This window comes from Protomyctophum parallelum (assembly GCF_964188405.1).
Source record: "Protomyctophum parallelum genome assembly, chromosome: 5".
NCBI classification, from domain to species: Eukaryota; Metazoa; Chordata; class Actinopteri; order Myctophiformes; family Myctophidae; genus Protomyctophum; species Protomyctophum parallelum.
The window spans coordinates 7,606,686-7,622,404 of NC_139702.1; the positions used below are offsets into that span (position 1 = coordinate 7,606,686).

General features: G+C 41.6%; 3 protein-coding genes across 5 annotated transcripts; 2 read left to right on the top strand and 1 right to left on the bottom strand.

Annotated features, from left to right (window-relative positions):
• Window positions 1-2,696: 2,696 nt before the first annotated feature.
• hmox2a (heme oxygenase 2a) lies at window positions 2,697-7,212 on the top strand. 3 transcript variants are annotated; one of them, XM_083766164.1, is made up of 8 exons: window positions 2,697-2,746; window positions 2,984-3,057; window positions 3,587-3,692; window positions 3,975-4,092; window positions 4,379-4,546; window positions 4,945-5,268; window positions 5,554-5,692; window positions 5,839-7,212. In XM_083766164.1, exons 3-8 carry the CDS (start codon window positions 3,601-3,603, stop codon window positions 5,964-5,966), a joined length of 969 nt encoding a protein of 322 aa, XP_083622290.1. In that variant the 5' UTR covers window positions 2,697-2,746; window positions 2,984-3,057; window positions 3,587-3,600; the 3' UTR covers window positions 5,967-7,212. The 3 variants fall into 3 exon arrangements, with proteins under 3 accessions (XP_083622290.1, XP_083622292.1, XP_083622291.1); XM_083766166.1 differs by having other exon boundaries at window positions 2,703-2,746; window positions 3,595-3,692; XM_083766165.1 differs by lacking the exon at window positions 2,697-2,746 and having other exon boundaries at window positions 2,964-3,057.
• A 141-nt stretch (window positions 7,213-7,353) lies between these two features.
• On the bottom strand, window positions 7,354-8,360 carry tmem186 (transmembrane protein 186). Its single transcript, XM_083766167.1, has 2 exons — window positions 8,274-8,360; window positions 7,354-8,007 (listed from the first exon to the last, which is right to left on the bottom strand). Exons 1-2 carry the CDS (start codon window positions 8,274-8,276, stop codon window positions 7,357-7,359), a joined length of 654 nt encoding a protein of 217 aa, XP_083622293.1. The 5' UTR covers window positions 8,277-8,360; the 3' UTR covers window positions 7,354-7,356.
• Window positions 8,361-8,598: 238 nt separating this feature from the next.
• On the top strand, window positions 8,599-15,208 carry gde1 (glycerophosphodiester phosphodiesterase 1). The gene is made up of 6 exons (XM_083764235.1): window positions 8,599-9,148; window positions 9,632-9,807; window positions 11,265-11,370; window positions 13,232-13,324; window positions 14,023-14,234; window positions 14,522-15,208. Exons 1-6 carry the CDS (start codon window positions 8,897-8,899, stop codon window positions 14,667-14,669), a joined length of 987 nt encoding a protein of 328 aa, XP_083620361.1. The 5' UTR covers window positions 8,599-8,896; the 3' UTR covers window positions 14,670-15,208.
• Window positions 15,209-15,719: the final 511 nt, after the last annotated feature.

Below are 15,719 nucleotides of genomic sequence, written 5' to 3' on the forward strand. Positions count from 1 at the left end.
CATCATTATCATACATCATCATAAATTGCACCGCTCACAAAATCACACAAGTGTGATTTTTTGCTTCATCACGGTTGTGTGTTAAAGGTCAAATGTCCAGTCCACGTTCAAGTCCTATCCACATTCACAGTCAAGTTTCACTAATACGTGTGAACTGTGAAGAAGTATTTCACTTGCCAGGCATGCACTGACACTGGCACGATCCTTTGTTTAAAATGTGTAAATACCATAAAAGGTGAGCTTTTTATGTCTTCTGAGGCGTTAATGTGTCCAACACATAAACACTTTAAAATTATATTTATTCATACATCGTATCGTGATAATAATAATGATGATAAACTTTATTTATATAGCACCTTTCATGATATGAACGAAGTGCTTTACAGAACAATAAAAAAGTAAAGTAAAACATATAAATCAAAAAATATAAAACAACATAAAACAACAGTGATGTGCAGATTGGCGAAGTAGCCTACATATATACCGTAGTAGGGCTTATTGAACCGGACTAAAGCATGTTGTAATATACAACATGCTGTGTACTGATACTTGGTACTTGTACGTGAATATGCAATGTACTTATATGTATGGTGCACTGCCTGAACTGTAACATACTTTAGGGCTGTGTTAGGAGCACGCTGAAGGCCGCGTGCTGCAGGCAGTGATTGTGATGTCTAGTCAGTGACGTCATTAGGACATGAAGTATCAAAGCTATATATGATTCTGTATGTGTAATAAACTGTGTGAATGAATTAATGTGACCAAGTCTTCGTGTCATGTTAATCTCTTCTCCCGGGCCGGCCTGCCTGTCTGTCCGCCGCCGAACCATGGAAATATCAACCGGGTCGTCACACACCAGAACCAGAACCAGAACCAGACGAGGGTCCAATACTTAGAACAAATAATTATAACAAAGCATAAAACCTTCAAAGAGCTATTGGTAAACATTTCTTATTCATCTTAAGAAACATTTTATTATCTCACCCAACTAAAACAAAAACAGAATGAATCCAGCATTGGGTTATTTTAGCTCGAACCTTTCATTACTGAAAACAAAAGGAAATGCTTCACAGACAGGAAGGTTTCCCTTTTGTGTAATAAAGACATAGTGTGCCAAGAACAATCTGAGATGGAGTAAACAGCACATGGGGACAAACTGCTGTACCTTTATGACAAATCTGTTGATTATGTGGCTCTGGCATACCAGGACTATTGATCACAACATTAGTCAGTCAGTCATATCCCTAGGGAACAATGACTCTGTTTAACAGTTAGGGAGGGATAGAAAACACGTGGATATCCAGGCTGCTCTTTGAGAAATGCCTCCATTGGGACAATTATGTAGTGGGACATATTCAAGTGCATTACACATCAGCTCTCAAATAGTATACGGTTTCCTACACATTGTTCATTACTAATGATTCACAGTAAAGCAGCCAAAAGGTTCATAAACACAGGAAATTACAATGAATATTTAAAGACATCTTTGGCAGCAATGGAGTTGAGGTCAATGTAATATTGTTGATCATAGGAAACTCGTCCTGGCTATTAACAATGACAAAAACAAACAGAGGTGGGTCTATGGGTGGACACCAACAAATAGAAGTGGGGTTTTCCTGAGGGGGCTCGCCGTGGCCCTTCGAGACATGAAAGAGGTTCTTGGAGCTGCCAGAATCACTTTCAATACCTGGAGATTTTGCAGAGGAAAAGCAGCGATCCAGAAGCTTTGTTCCTTTGTTAGTGTTCTCAAGTGTTGCTCTGGGAGCCCATAGGTGCATTTAAGGGAATTTTATTAAGGGTGTGACTGTGGCTGTACAATAACACTGAAGTTTAGTCTCTATCTGCTATCACACATGTTTAGATCCAGAAGATGTATAGATAGATTAGCAGAAAGCCATGTCAACATACCATAAATAATACAGGACAGTAACATGTAAACTGTGCAGTTCCCTTGCATTGTCTGTTGTGCCACAGGAGGACACATTTGCAACAGTGGCAGAGTGCAAAAACAAATAATATGTGGACTGTGGACAATAGACATAACATAATGACAATGCCGTCATTGTTGAGGATTAAAACAAGATCACATTAGAATCTGAATTACATACAGTATGAATGTAGACATTTAAGACTAAGTCTAAGAGGCATGTTTGGTGACAGGGACACAATGACATCATAGGATATATGACTATAGTCACTTACTGATATTGTATGGTGCAAGAACAACAGGAACTCACATGCTGTGCAAAAATGACTGCTAAAAGGCCCACCGTAATAATTATGTGGAAATACTACAGACTAGGCCACTCTGCATGGTACTGACATAAGGTCAAGACTGTAAAATGAGCGGCTCGATCATTATAGATGGAGTGTGCTGGCATCTAGCGGTCAAATGAGCTTTCTGCAGTACACCGTTAAGCATGCACTGTTGTGCAGTGCAATGTTGTGCAGTCAGTCAGTGCAGTGCAGGGTCCAGAAGAATGCAACCATAGACTAATTCCGGTTCTAATGTATGTTTTGTATAAAATCAAATAAAATCTAGCTAAAATAACTGAAGCTGTCATATGATAATTGATAGAATTAGAAAGATATAGGGAGTCCCCCGCACGGGGTAGGATTAGGAAGGCTCTGGGGGGCAGCGCCATATCTCCGCCCACATTGTGTGAAATTAACTCTGATTGGCTCCTTATATTGGAGAGGAAAGCCTGGTGAGGTTATGTGTTGCTGCAATCAGTTCCCGAATGAGGTAAACAAACAAATGTTCCAAAATAAATAACATTTACTTTGGTCAATTTATATGCTTGCTTTTACTAATTTTAGTCACGTAGGTCTTGTTTGCCTGCCTGCCTATAAAGTTGTAAAGTGCTTGCATGTCACTGAACGCACGAATTGTACTATTGTAGGCTACGTTAGTTTAAATGTCAAAGTTTTGTATTAAACTTTAATGTCCTCTCCATAAAGCCATCTGCGACTGTCATTGTAGGCTAGCTGTAAAATATTCTACACTGATACTGGGAAAGAGCTCTGAGCAAGGAGCATTATACACAAACTATAGAGGTAAGAATGTTGAGTGTTTTTACAGTAATCATTCGATTCATTTAAATGCCTGATAACACGTACACAATTTTTTTAAATGGTTGCCAAACTTGCCAACCAGGGTATGCTGCTGCTGTTAAATTACGCTGCATATCTGTGTTGCTACACAGAACAACAAGGTCGCTGTGGTTGTGACTGCAGAAGTATCACACACAAAGGCACGCTAGGCATGATATTATGACATCTGTTACTGTCTGTTTTATTTTATGCAACAGTGCTCAGTTGGTGGCAGTGGCGATGCATTAGTAGTGCAACGTGAGCACAGATATGATATCCCCACTGCTTTCTTCTGACATAACCACAACAAATACTTTCAGTCTAGTAATGTACTAATAATGTTATTATGAGTCCACATTTTCCTTGGTTGTATTTATAATGTGATCTGGTGTACTTACTAACTTGTAACTTGTAGGTTATACAGCTGAATGAATGCTGATAAACAATGCTTCTCTCTTTCTCGCTATCCTACCAACATCCTTACTTGATGCAGTATACAAGTAAAACATGACTGCTGAGGTCATGAAAGAATCAAAATCCAATGGTGTATCAAAAGGAGGAGCAAGGATTGTTGTCCAGGATGATGATGAGGTTTTAAGGTATGTTTTGTTTTGTTAAATCATTGCCAAAGTGATCTTTTAATACATTTCTCTATGAGAGATCATGAAATCACTACCACTAGCAGCTGCTCTGGGAATATGGTATTGTTATATAGACAATATGAAGTTAAAATAGGTTGTCAGTAGAAGTTTCAAACAAATTAATTTGTCATAATTATTAGTAATCGAAACATATCTTGCATAGTACAGTAGTGATTGTTAACCATAATACAGCATGACAGCTTTGCACTTCTGTCTTCCATCATCTCCACCCACCATCAGTCCAACTGACCTGTCTGAGCTGTTAGCGGAGGGGACCAAGGAGTCCCATGACAAGGCGGAGAACTGTCAGTTTGTCAAAGACTTCCTTAGAGGGCGCATCAAACGAGAGCTTTTCAAGGTTTGTCTTCTGGTCGCCAGTGAGTGTATTGGCATGGATTCTGCATTATGTTGCTGTTATCTGTCCAATACTGGGTAAGCTGTTTCTATGCATTTGTCATTGATATCATTCTCTTTACAGTATCTATATAGAGTGTATGTGCATGCATAAAGTGAGTGGCAAAAACTTTATTTGCTTTATTTAGTATGTACGCCATATTGAGGTATGAGCCTAGCCTACAGGTATTGTTAACTGTATGTACATGTACTGTACAAGTCTCCCTCTCTCTGTCCTTATCCTTGACCAGAGGGGCACGGAAGCACTCTACTTTGTGTACTCAGCCTTGGAAGAGGCGATCGAGAAGAATAATGACCACCACCAGTTTGCACCCATCTATTTCCCCACTGAGCTAAATCGGAGTGAGGCTCTTGCCCGAGACCTGGAGTATTTCTACGGAGAAGACTGGGAGAAACAGGTCAGGGTCATGTAGACTAGAGCCTTGATAGTGCACTGGGCACCAGATCAGAGTCGATTGTGATGGTTGTCGCTGTGTATGTGGTCATTGCAACCAAAGGATGTTTTATCTTTCAGCAGCAGAACTGTCTGTTGCTTGAGCCTGTGCATGTTAAGTATAATCTCTATTGCATGACTGTTGCTGTGTCGTAATAGAACTGATCTTTCTGTAATTAATTGACAAGATCATACTAGCATTAAATAGGCTTCAGATCACCAACAGCTGATGATGTATCAATTTGACACACCTGCTCCAGTGACTTCTGATGACCTCTGTGTTTATTAAAACACAATGATTCAATATTGTAGCAGCATTATGGCAGACGGCAGCTTTCATGTTGTTTCACCATGTCCCAACAGATCAGCCTCTCCCCGGGTACAAAGCCTTATGTTGACCGAATTCACGAGGTGGGAGAGAAGGATCCAGTTCTGCTCGTGGCTCACTCCTACACCCGCTACATGGGAGACCTTTCTGGAGGACAGATCCTGAAGAAGGTGGCGCAGCGGGCACTGAAACTCCCTTCCACAGGCGAGGGTCTCAACTTCTACCAGTTTGAGGGGATGCACAGTCACAACGGCTTTAAGCAGCTGTACCGGAGCAGGATTAACGAGATAGACATGGATATTGAGACCAAGGAGAGGATTGTGGCAGAGTCCAATCGGGCCTTTGGCTTCAACATGATGGTGAGGGAAATGGAGTGCTTGTGGCATCAGTGGAAATGTGTATCTGCCAATAGTTACTGATACTTAAGTCTCAAAGTAGTCTTTCTCCTTGTTGAATGAAAATGCATTTCATCGTTATGCAACAGAGGCAGTTATTCTGTCTAAATTAGTAGACTATATACAGTATATAGCCACAAAATAAACAAGCCGCATAGGCAACAACAAACAATACTATAGATAATTGACATCACTTGACGTTCATATTTAAACGTAACTTTATTTTGTCTATATTTATTGAATCCACAGGTATTCACAGAACTTGAAGAGATTGGGAAGACCATTGAAGAGGAGGTCCAAGATGCAGGCTTTGGACACAGTCATGCAGAGACTATGCAGGGAGAAAACAACAACATCAACAAGTGTCCGTATTATGCTGCTAAAATGGGTACGTCTTTTCTTGTTAAATTAATGTTATTTCCATATTTGACTGTCCATGATCAAATTAATCACCCTGGTCTTTTTGTCTGCCACATTCATTCATACCTCTTGTCTTCTTTCCTTTCTTCATTTTGACTCTTCTAATCGCCACAGCTGCCAGTGGAAATCCCACCTATGCATGTCAGTTAGCCCTGACAATTCTTAGACACCCTACCTGCCAGTTTTTGCTGGCCTCTTGGGTGGCTACCTTTGCTGGACTGGCTGCCTGGTACATCATGTGATATGTCCTAGACAGACCGATTCAGCCGGTTACTACAAGCCTCAGAGTCAGACACAGTTTTGAGCTCATTTTGAGATTGTAGCTCATGTAACAATTATCTCATTATTAATACAGACAATAACAATGTGGTATCATACTGTAGATCCAGGGATCCATAGAACTGGTTTTTCCATTATTACAACTGCATTTACTCTGTGGACGGGGATGTGCCACAGGGGAGCTGGTCTGCTCAGACACAGTGGCCAGTCGGTGAGTCATTGGAAGCCCCCTTTGAACTCAGGGTGGTTCACCTGTTTCTGCAGTTTTCCCTAGTGGGTAGACAGGTGATGGTGATGCTACAATGGTGGCTTACATCAACCACCAGAAGGGAGAGAATGATCTCCAGTGTAGCAGTGGTTGAGAGGCTGCTTCTGTGGGCTCAGGGACATCTACCATAATGTACATGCAGCGTACATACATTCCCAGGGTTCACAACACTGCAGTACACATGCTTGCCTCCTCAGGGAACTCTCATTTCCCCCTTTGGTTCTGTGAAAGAGCCACCGTCCGGAACCCTTAGTTCTGGATGCCCTCTGCCCACAACTGATCGGAGGAACTGCTGTACATCTTTACTGGGGTAGCCCTATAAGACTCAAAGAGTCTCCTACCAGAGTCTCTTATTGACCTGGTCATCAAATTATTGTCTCAGGAATGTGACAAAAACAAATCTCCATGAATTCAAGGCTTCTATGGGTTTGTAATTGACAGTATTTATTTAGGTTAACTACTCCTTTAACTTGATTGTGTCTCTTTGCTGTGGAGTGATATCCAGTCAAGTCATAACTGGAGTGATCTATGTAACCTTTGTTGTAACTGTCTAATGTTATGTGGGACACCCTGGCAGGATGGAAAAAACTCAGTAACAGAGGTCCAGTTAGCCATCTCTTCTGGATACAGAAGTTTATTGTTGACATCTCAATGGTGTTCTATTGTGTTTTATGTATTTCCAAACCCTTTACAATGACACTACCAAAGTATTGCTTTTGCTGAAATGTACAACACACTGTATTATGTACCATGTGCAATAACTGTAGAGGAGATTCATTGCACTTTAAAATAGTATTCAAAATGCATTATGGGTCAATATGAAATTCATATTCATGGCCAAAACATTGTTACATAGTGTGAGAAATCATGTGAATTCAATTCTGTTTCAGTGAACAGGCGTTTCTCCGTTTAATTGCTTGGTTGCAATAATTTATTAATATCATGCATTAAATACTGAAACTGAAAAAACGGAATGTTTTTATTCACTTTGAAGGTGAGTTCAAACAGCAAAGAACATATTATATGCACAAAATGAAATATTCAACAATGTACAGTACACTAATATTTAAAGTCTGTCTTTAACATCATGCTAAAGACCCAAACACTTTTTCAAATGCACGCTTGTCGACCACTTGTCCGAACCGCACAGAGAAATACAGGGTCTGTGGAGTACTGAACCTCTTCAGCTTCAAAATAGGTTCACCTACGGCGTCCCCTGCATCCCCGATGGTCATGACGTCCGACAGGGGCATGTACATATCATGGCGCTTGCCCCAGAAGGTGAGGTGAGAGACTTTGAGGGTGGTCTGGGAGGAATCCAGGTACATCATCCCCACCACTCTCCTGAGGAAATGACTTGCGGTGTACAACATGACGCCGGCGAACAGCGCTATACCGGTGCTATAACTAACCAGGAAGGAGGACACGTCTCCTTGGAGATAGAGGTAATAGACGGGAGGCAGAATGACCACGGTGATTGCTGTCTGAAGCAGTTTGAGCCTAGAGAGTCCACTGAGGAGCTTTATGTGTGGTAGTTTGTAGATCACGCTGTACTTCTGTGTGGACAGGTCACAGTATTTAGACAGGGTGATGACTTGGGGCGAACAATGCTGAAAGGGTGCCATTAGTCTTCCATGAGGCTGTACACATGAACTTCTCAGTACACATGATGATCCTCTGGCACAGGAGAGAAGTTGTGAAGTTAGCCTGGGGAGGACGGCTGCTGTTGACCTAAGCTGTCAGATATAAAGATTAAAGGAATTTAAATGAACAAAATAAATATATATAAACAGATGTGTGTAGTATACATCTTGACTACATTATACATATGTCATCTGCATTATATTAGAAAACGGTATACCGGTATAGCTAGCTATAACTACCTTAGGTTACAAATGAATAATCAGAATCTAACGTTAGTTTGTGTTTACTTTTCCAGACCGCATGCATGTCATGTCATGCGAATCAAAACCAAACTGAGGAAAAATAACAAAAGTCTTACCATGACGGACAGCAAGCTTGTTACAAGTACAACCAGATGTCAATAAAAACAATACAACTGCATGAAAGTCGCCATGTCTAAGCTTCAACCCGGATGTAGTTAGTGAATAGAAATAAATGTTTCTTTCGGATCCGATTCCGATCCAGAGCCCGCCTACTGTATCCGGTCATTTTCACAAACACAGACATAAGCGTAGACCGTATCCGCTCTAAATCGGATATTCAGACTACACTGTGAATGGACCCCCTGATCCCCAGTCATTTGACGCACAGTAACGTGATGCGTAAGCGTGCGTAAATGACCTGCAGAGCTGTGACAGCTGTAATACTTGCTGACTTGCAAGTTGCATGAGCATATGACTCTTATTATGTCATATTAGATAAGGCTATAGGTTATCGCCAGCTCAACCCAGCCCTGCGTGTTTCACTAAATGTACAATGTTGCTGAGTCGTGGACATTTATGATGTGTCGTTCTCAAACCGAGACACAAAGGCGGAACATGACCTTTTCCAGAACTTGCGTGTTGAAAGAAGAAGGAACAAGCAGTTAAATCAGAGTCACAGAGAGACACCCGACCCTGCACACTGCTGTGTGGACAGACACATGTAGCCTGTGCAGACATCATGTTGCAGCTCGGAGATGATGTGACTCTTTACTCCCTTGTGTTCGTTGTGGTTCTGCTGGGGACCAGGAGTCCGCTGTGGTCCACTGGCCTCACGGCTACCCTGTACGTCTTCTTGCTGGCGTTTCGGTTCCCTCAGGTGCCACCAAGCCGCGCACGACAGGTGCTGCGGCCTGCCAAAGCGGTGTCCGCGATCGCCCACCGTGGTGGTGGACATGATGCGCCGGAGAACACCATGGCAGCTATACGAGAGGTAAGGGGTCTAATCTAAAGAAGAAGGTAGCAAGACCACTCGCCCTTGGCGAGTGGTCTGGGCGAGTGGTCTTGGCGACTCGCCAAAAAGTCAAGTCCACTCGGCCCAAGCAGAAGGCCATTCGGCCCGGGGCGAGATGACTTCCCCTTTTGGCGACAAGTCTTCACTTTTTGGCTAGTGTTTTCTTCACTTTCAGCAACTGCAGCCTTTGCTAGCTACTGTGCTAAAGCAACAAAAATAACATCCGTGCGCAAACCAAAACAAACCAGGGTTGCCACATATAGTGTAGAGATGAGTCGGTCATGAACGAACGAATCAAAAGAACGAATCGAAAGAGCTAATGTCTCCCTACCCAAAATAATAGTCTGATTGACTGATTGATTTGATGGTCTCCATTGATATGAAGTTAAAATTAATTAGAATATTATTTTCTTTCTCTTGGCAAAAATCTATGATTCTCTCATGATATTCTTCTGCTGTTAGGCCAGTAAGAATGGTGCATCAGGTGTGGAGTTGGACCTAGAGTTCTCATCAGATGGCGTCCCTATTTTGATGCATGATGACACGGTGGACCGCACGACCAACGGGTCAGGAGCACTCTGCCAGATGAGCTTCTCTGAGCTGGCTAAACTCGATGCAGCTGCCAAACATCGGCTCAGGTGAGAGGGAGAGAGCTGGCATCTGTCTGGCCTCACCTGAACATAGAGGCAGATAAGAAGCGTCTTTAGGCCTGTCCACAGACACACCAATAATGTTTATTATAAAGATAACTAATGATGTGAGCAAATCCACACTGATGGACAATAGCGTTCTGTAAACATGTGGAACGTGAGTGATGTTTTGAACGATGCCCTGCATTGTTTGAGATTGGTTGTCCGTAATAGCTATTGTTCATTAATCTCTCTGGAGTCTGGAATATCGTTCACCACTATTGTGGTGGGGACTCCGCCATCAACTTGAGTTAGAATAGTGTGGGGAGGGTCATGAAATTCATCGCATGCATTTGTGATCATGAATATTGTTCTGGCAGATTTTGATATTACTATTATTAAGTAAACAACATCAGGAACAAGCAGGGCTCAACCATCAGGATTCAAACTCCATTTTTTTATTGTATATGTCATCACACCGGAGAGAGACTAGTGTCTCCCTCCAGAGCTTCCCCTAGCACCCCCGACACACATATTTTATACTTTCAGCAGTGTACAGAGTTTACCCCCTACACACATGTCCCTCACATATTTTATACTTTCAGCAGTGTACAGAGTTTCAGGAGTAACAAGAGATGGTCATTCCTTAAATGGACTCTATTCTATAGTTAACTCACACAGTTTGAAATAGGTTTACATGAGTCGGCAGTCTCTGAGTTTGTCAGTGAAGAACAGGTGGTAATTAGAGTATCATCTACTAGTAGGTGTAGCGCCCAAATCCTAAATTTGTGGCACTACTGGTTGCCGACAGTCGGGTTGTAGTTAAGACGTGTGCTCCAGGAAGTGATGTCCAAACATGTGCGTAGAGTTGGTATAATGAGGATTTATTATCTGTTTCTGCAGGCCTAGTCACTACAGCAATAAATGCAATAAACGTAAATGATCCAAACAGCCTCCTAAACACAGTCTGAACACCTGCTGCTTGATTGAGATCTGATTAAATACCCTTCCAACCTTCATGGCAACCTAAACTTGATTGACAAATGACAATGAAAACTTAAACAATATGGTGGCTCAAATGGCTCTTACAGTAGGCTACATTAAATGAATAGATTAATTAATCAATACCATAGTGTTTTCAGTATATGCATTTTCGCCACCACAATGTACAAATGCTGATTTATGTGTATATTATGTGCACTCTTTCACGTTGACAATTTATCATGTTGGCGTGCAGTTAATGATTCTGCTGTTGCATTCATAGGCTTCTCTGTAAAAGCAAGTCAGATAAAACATCTCGGTATGTACAGTAGTAATGATCCAAGACTAGACAAACAATGGGGAGAAAGGGCTTCCAAAACAGCAATTTATCACTAAAACACAAGCGATGAATGGAATGTTTTCCTTTCTTTTTAACATCAAGGGACCAAGGTCTTATCAGTTTGCTTGTTGTTGTGGCCTTTCAGGGACACATTTGGTGGTGAGAAGATCCCAACGCTGCAGGAGGCAGTGGAGGAATGCATCAAACTGCAGCTCACCATCTACTTTGATGTTAAAGGCCACCCAGACCAGGTACAGGATATCAAGGCAATAGCCTGAAGTCTGGATGTGAGGCTGAATTCCTTGAAGAAAATCCCTCCTTCTGGAATTTGAGGACATAGTCTGGATGTAAGGCTGAATTCCTTGAAGAAAATCCCTCCTTCTGGAATTTGAGGACATAGAACATTAGTGTCCTTTATGTGTGTTAAGTTAACTCGTACAATCGTACATATGTTTCAATATTGTAGTAAACAGGCGCAGAGCCAGGAATTCTTTCTGAGTAAGGCATAGCCAATACGAGGTAGGGGTCGACGCAGATTGATAGACAGAAGTTACCAAAATACAATGTATTTATGTTGTAACTTACTGTATTTTGTTATAGGCTACAATAGTTAGATATAGATAGTAAATGATAAACCATGACACTATTGACAACGACATAGCCTACACTTTTATTTTGTACTTTCTTTTTTTTTTTTTTTTATATATATATTTTTTTGCGGCTTACGCCTTTTATTGATTTTTGAAGGGACAGACAGTAGGCTGACAGGAAACGGGAGAGAGATGGGGGGATGACATGCAGTAAAGGCCGTGTCGGGTCCGGGAGTCGAACCCGCGGCACACTGCGACTGGATCACCAGTCCGGTGCCCAGACCGTTACGCTACGGCCTGGGCCATTTTGTACTTTCTTGAAGCACAAGCACAGCAGCACCAGTCAGATATAATGGAGCCTACATGAGAGAATAAGGGAAAGAAGCGTCATATAATAGGCCTATAATAGCGTCATAATCTCTGCCTATTAGTTCTCTTTCAAATGTCAGTGTCACATTTTTTTTGCTATATTGAAGCCAAGATACCAGCTGCTGTTGTGCACGTAATTTCCCATTGATTTCAGTATCTAGGAATTTTGTTAGCTCCTCGATAGCTGATACAGATCCCGATTGTCTCTGTAGAGACCGACAGTCCAACGGATGGCCAGCCGCTGTAAGCAGTGCCTTAAGTTGGTGCCCTAGACAAACTATTGCTGTGTCTCTGCTCTGCTTTCTCAATAATCAAATGAAGACGGGACGTGTGTGTGGTGTTTATATGTCGTCACGTGAAAACCGGTTCTGTGAATGGGGGGATGCCATGCAGGCATGCACCTGGCAGACATGTTTCAGTGTGAAAAGACTAAAACCCCTTCAGACACGCAGCAGTACACAGAGAGAATAGATACAGTATGTGTATTCTTATCTTCTGTCTGATACAATGTCTGTCGGCCTTGAGTAGCGGCTAGGCGGCAGCCTATAGGTGATATAATTTAATAATAATTAATTTTGTTGGACAGGAGGCAAGAAACGTAACCATGTAAGGCTGCCTGCCTTTGCCTACAGTAAATCCGCCTCTGGTAGTAAAGCTTGGCCACTTGTCAACCAGCCCTTCTATTCCGGTCCTTTGGGCTTGATGTACCGTATGAATATAGTTTGTGTCTTTCTCCACAAAATATGGATTTATATTTTATTTTATTTATTTTATTTTAGGTATGAGATATTTTAGGTTCAAATTCAACAAAGTATGCCTTTAAGTTCTCCACTCCACCAGTTGCATTATGATGGCTATGGTCTGTCAAGTATTTAATCTCAACTAACCTAGCTCAATTAATCATTTTGTATGTGGGAATGGTTGAGAACTTAATGAGTGACAGAAGTCTGTCTGTCGCTACATCTTCGGTAAAGCAAAGGAATGCAAAGGAATATCGTAGATGGGGGTTGTTGTTTCAGCCGGTCAGAGCAGAGCCTACAGACATGATACACATGCAGTGGTCAGCCCACCTGCATGTCTGTGAGGAACACGCATACTACAAACAAGTATCACATCATATCCAACAGCAAATGTGCTTGTTCTCCTCTCCTAGGCAGCAGCAGCTCTTAAAGAGTTGTATAAGAAACACCCAGTTCTTTACAACACCAGCGTTGTCTGTTCCTTTGAGCCCAAAGTAATTTACAGGGTAAGTAGTAGGCAGTGCTGTAAGATCTTTACATTTAATTTTACACATGTACACATAGTATAGGAATGTTAGCCTGGTTTCCAGTCTGATTCGACAAAACAAGTGACAAAACAAACCACGGAACGCAGCGAATCAGGCTGGAAAACAGGCTATAGAGCGTCGCAGTCCTGCCCCCTACCAAGGCCCAGGAAATGATTCTCCATTAATTTTCCTCATAGACTTTTCAAAAAGTATTTATTTAAAGACCTTTTAAGCCTCGTACAAAGCCAACTCTTGTCGTGACAAATCATGACGACAAACACAATTCTTTTTGGGCTGAACAAAGAATTAGAAAGAAGAAAAAAACGACAGGTTACAACACTTTTGTTGTTGTTTTTCTTCTTTGTAATTATTTGTTTGGTCCAAAATATTGTTTATTGTCATGATTTGTCACTACTCGAGTTGGCTTTGTCCGAACCGTCTTTAAATAAATACTTTTTGAAATGTCTATGGGAAAAATGCATTGGGAATCAGTTCCTGGGCCTGGCGTCGTCATGACAGGGGGCGGGACTGCGACCCTCTATAGGAATGTACATTGTGGCTACAATACATATCAATCGTAATGATTACTAGGTTGTTGGAGTCATTGAATGTTTAAAAACATAATCTCTGAATGGGTCTCACAGCAACATTTTGTCTCTGGTTGACTCCTGGCTCAGATGAGGCAGGCCGACCCGGACGTGGTCACAGCACTGACCCACAGGCCGTGGAGTCTGAGTCGATTGGGAGACGGCAAGCCACGCTTCTCGTCACTATGGGAACACCACTGGACAACCCTTATGGATGTGCTGCTTGACTGGGCACACCATCACCTGCTGTGGAAGTTCTGTGGAATCAGTGCCTTCCTGGTGCAGAAGAACTTTGTCTCACCGTGAGTCGGCAGCTAAACCAACTAAAACCAAAAGTCTCTCCAAACAGCACAATGTCATATTCAATCCTACAAGCAATTTTGGAAGTGGTTGTGTTCCATAATTATGCTGTTATGTTATTATCTAATGTGTACATATTGTTTTTTTATGTTGAGTAAATGATTAATGAAACATACGTTGGTTAGATTAGTCAAACACAAAATGTTGTGAGTGTATCGACCTGAGGTGTCTGAGGGATGTTAGGTTGTTCAGGAGCGTTTTTACACCCTATTTCTTCTCCTGTTAACAGGGACTATGTCCAATACTGGGCCCAGAGGGACGTAGATTTGGTAGCGTGGACAGTCAACACAGCAGTGGAGAAGCAGTACTACCAGGACCTGTTGCAAATCAACTATATTACCGACAGCCTACTGGAAGATTGTGATCCTCATTATTGACATTAGCATAGGGCATCATTTTATACATTGGCAGAATGTTGTTCACATTCATTTGTGGGCTAAAAGTGTGACTTTGATACACGCAAGCCAATTGGGAGCATTAACCATTAATCAATGGAGCAACTGTAGAAGTGAAGCTATCTTGGCAATATTTGGAGGTACATCATGGTAATGTACAACAAAAACCTCTAATGTACAACAAAAACCTCAACCTCTAATGTACAACAAAAACCTCTCTACCAAAGTGTAATTGACCAAAGTGTAATAGTTTTAAGCTTATATTTTCAGAACATTTCATTCTCTCAACCTGAGAATGCTACTTTGCTTGTATTCTAACAGACTGAACTACATATTTTGACCTGTGATTGTGGTGGTTGTGGTCTGCAAACCAGGAATCAAATACTAAACATATCTAATGTATTTTATCCATTAATAGAGGAGCTAATCTGTGTATGCTATTTTTAAATGATCCAGCCTAATAACCATAATGGACTCTGCTTTTTATTATCATTCAGTTGAACATTGAAAAGGACAGTCACAGTAACAATGGGTCTTGGTTTGGATATGTCAGGTGTTGTTGGCTGCATGGATTTATGTTCATAACATGGTTACAGATCACAAGCATCACCCTGGATTAGCCAGTCCAAGCTGCTTTTCTGTCAGCACACTTGCTGCAGATTATGACAAGACAACGTTTTGAACTTGTGTGAACTAGGTTAATTCCTTACCAAATGAGACCCAAACATTTACTTTAAGTTTAATTTAGCCAACAAATAACTCAGGAGCTGTCACTAAAATGTAGGCTAAAATGGTTAACTAAGCCTGTGTGGCCTGTGGGTAATATATGGGTAATATATAAATTAATATAAATGCATTTCTACTACTTATTTATTGTATTCCTGAATTCATGATTCAGCCTGTAGGAATTAATAGGTGAAAGGTGAACTGTAGTATTTTGAAGAACGCCCCCAGTGACGCCACTGGAGGGGGAGTACCCCCGCGTCACTACTCATCCCATGTGGGTTCTGATGAAATCGACGCGCCGTGCGT

Bases quoted from the DNA above. Each gene is read 5' to 3' on its own strand.
- hmox2a (XM_083766164.1), top strand. From the start codon at position 3,601: ATGACTGCTGAGGTCATGAAAGAATCAAAATCCAATGGTGTATCAAAA. The intron at 3,693-3,974 runs GTATGTTTTGTT...ACCCACCATCAG, and splicing joins GATGATGATGAGGTTTTAAG to TCCAACTGACCTGTCTGAGC. The intron at 4,547-4,944 runs GTCAGGGTCATG...ATGTCCCAACAG, and splicing joins GAGAAGACTGGGAGAAACAG to ATCAGCCTCTCCCCGGGTAC.
- gde1 (XM_083764235.1), top strand. From the start codon at position 8,897: ATGTTGCAGCTCGGAGATGATGTGACTCTTTACTCCCTTGTGTTCGTT. The intron at 13,325-14,022 runs GTAAGTAGTAGG...CTCCTGGCTCAG, and splicing joins AGCCCAAAGTAATTTACAGG to ATGAGGCAGGCCGACCCGGA. The intron at 14,235-14,521 runs GTGAGTCGGCAG...TCCTGTTAACAG, and splicing joins CAGAAGAACTTTGTCTCACC to GGACTATGTCCAATACTGGG.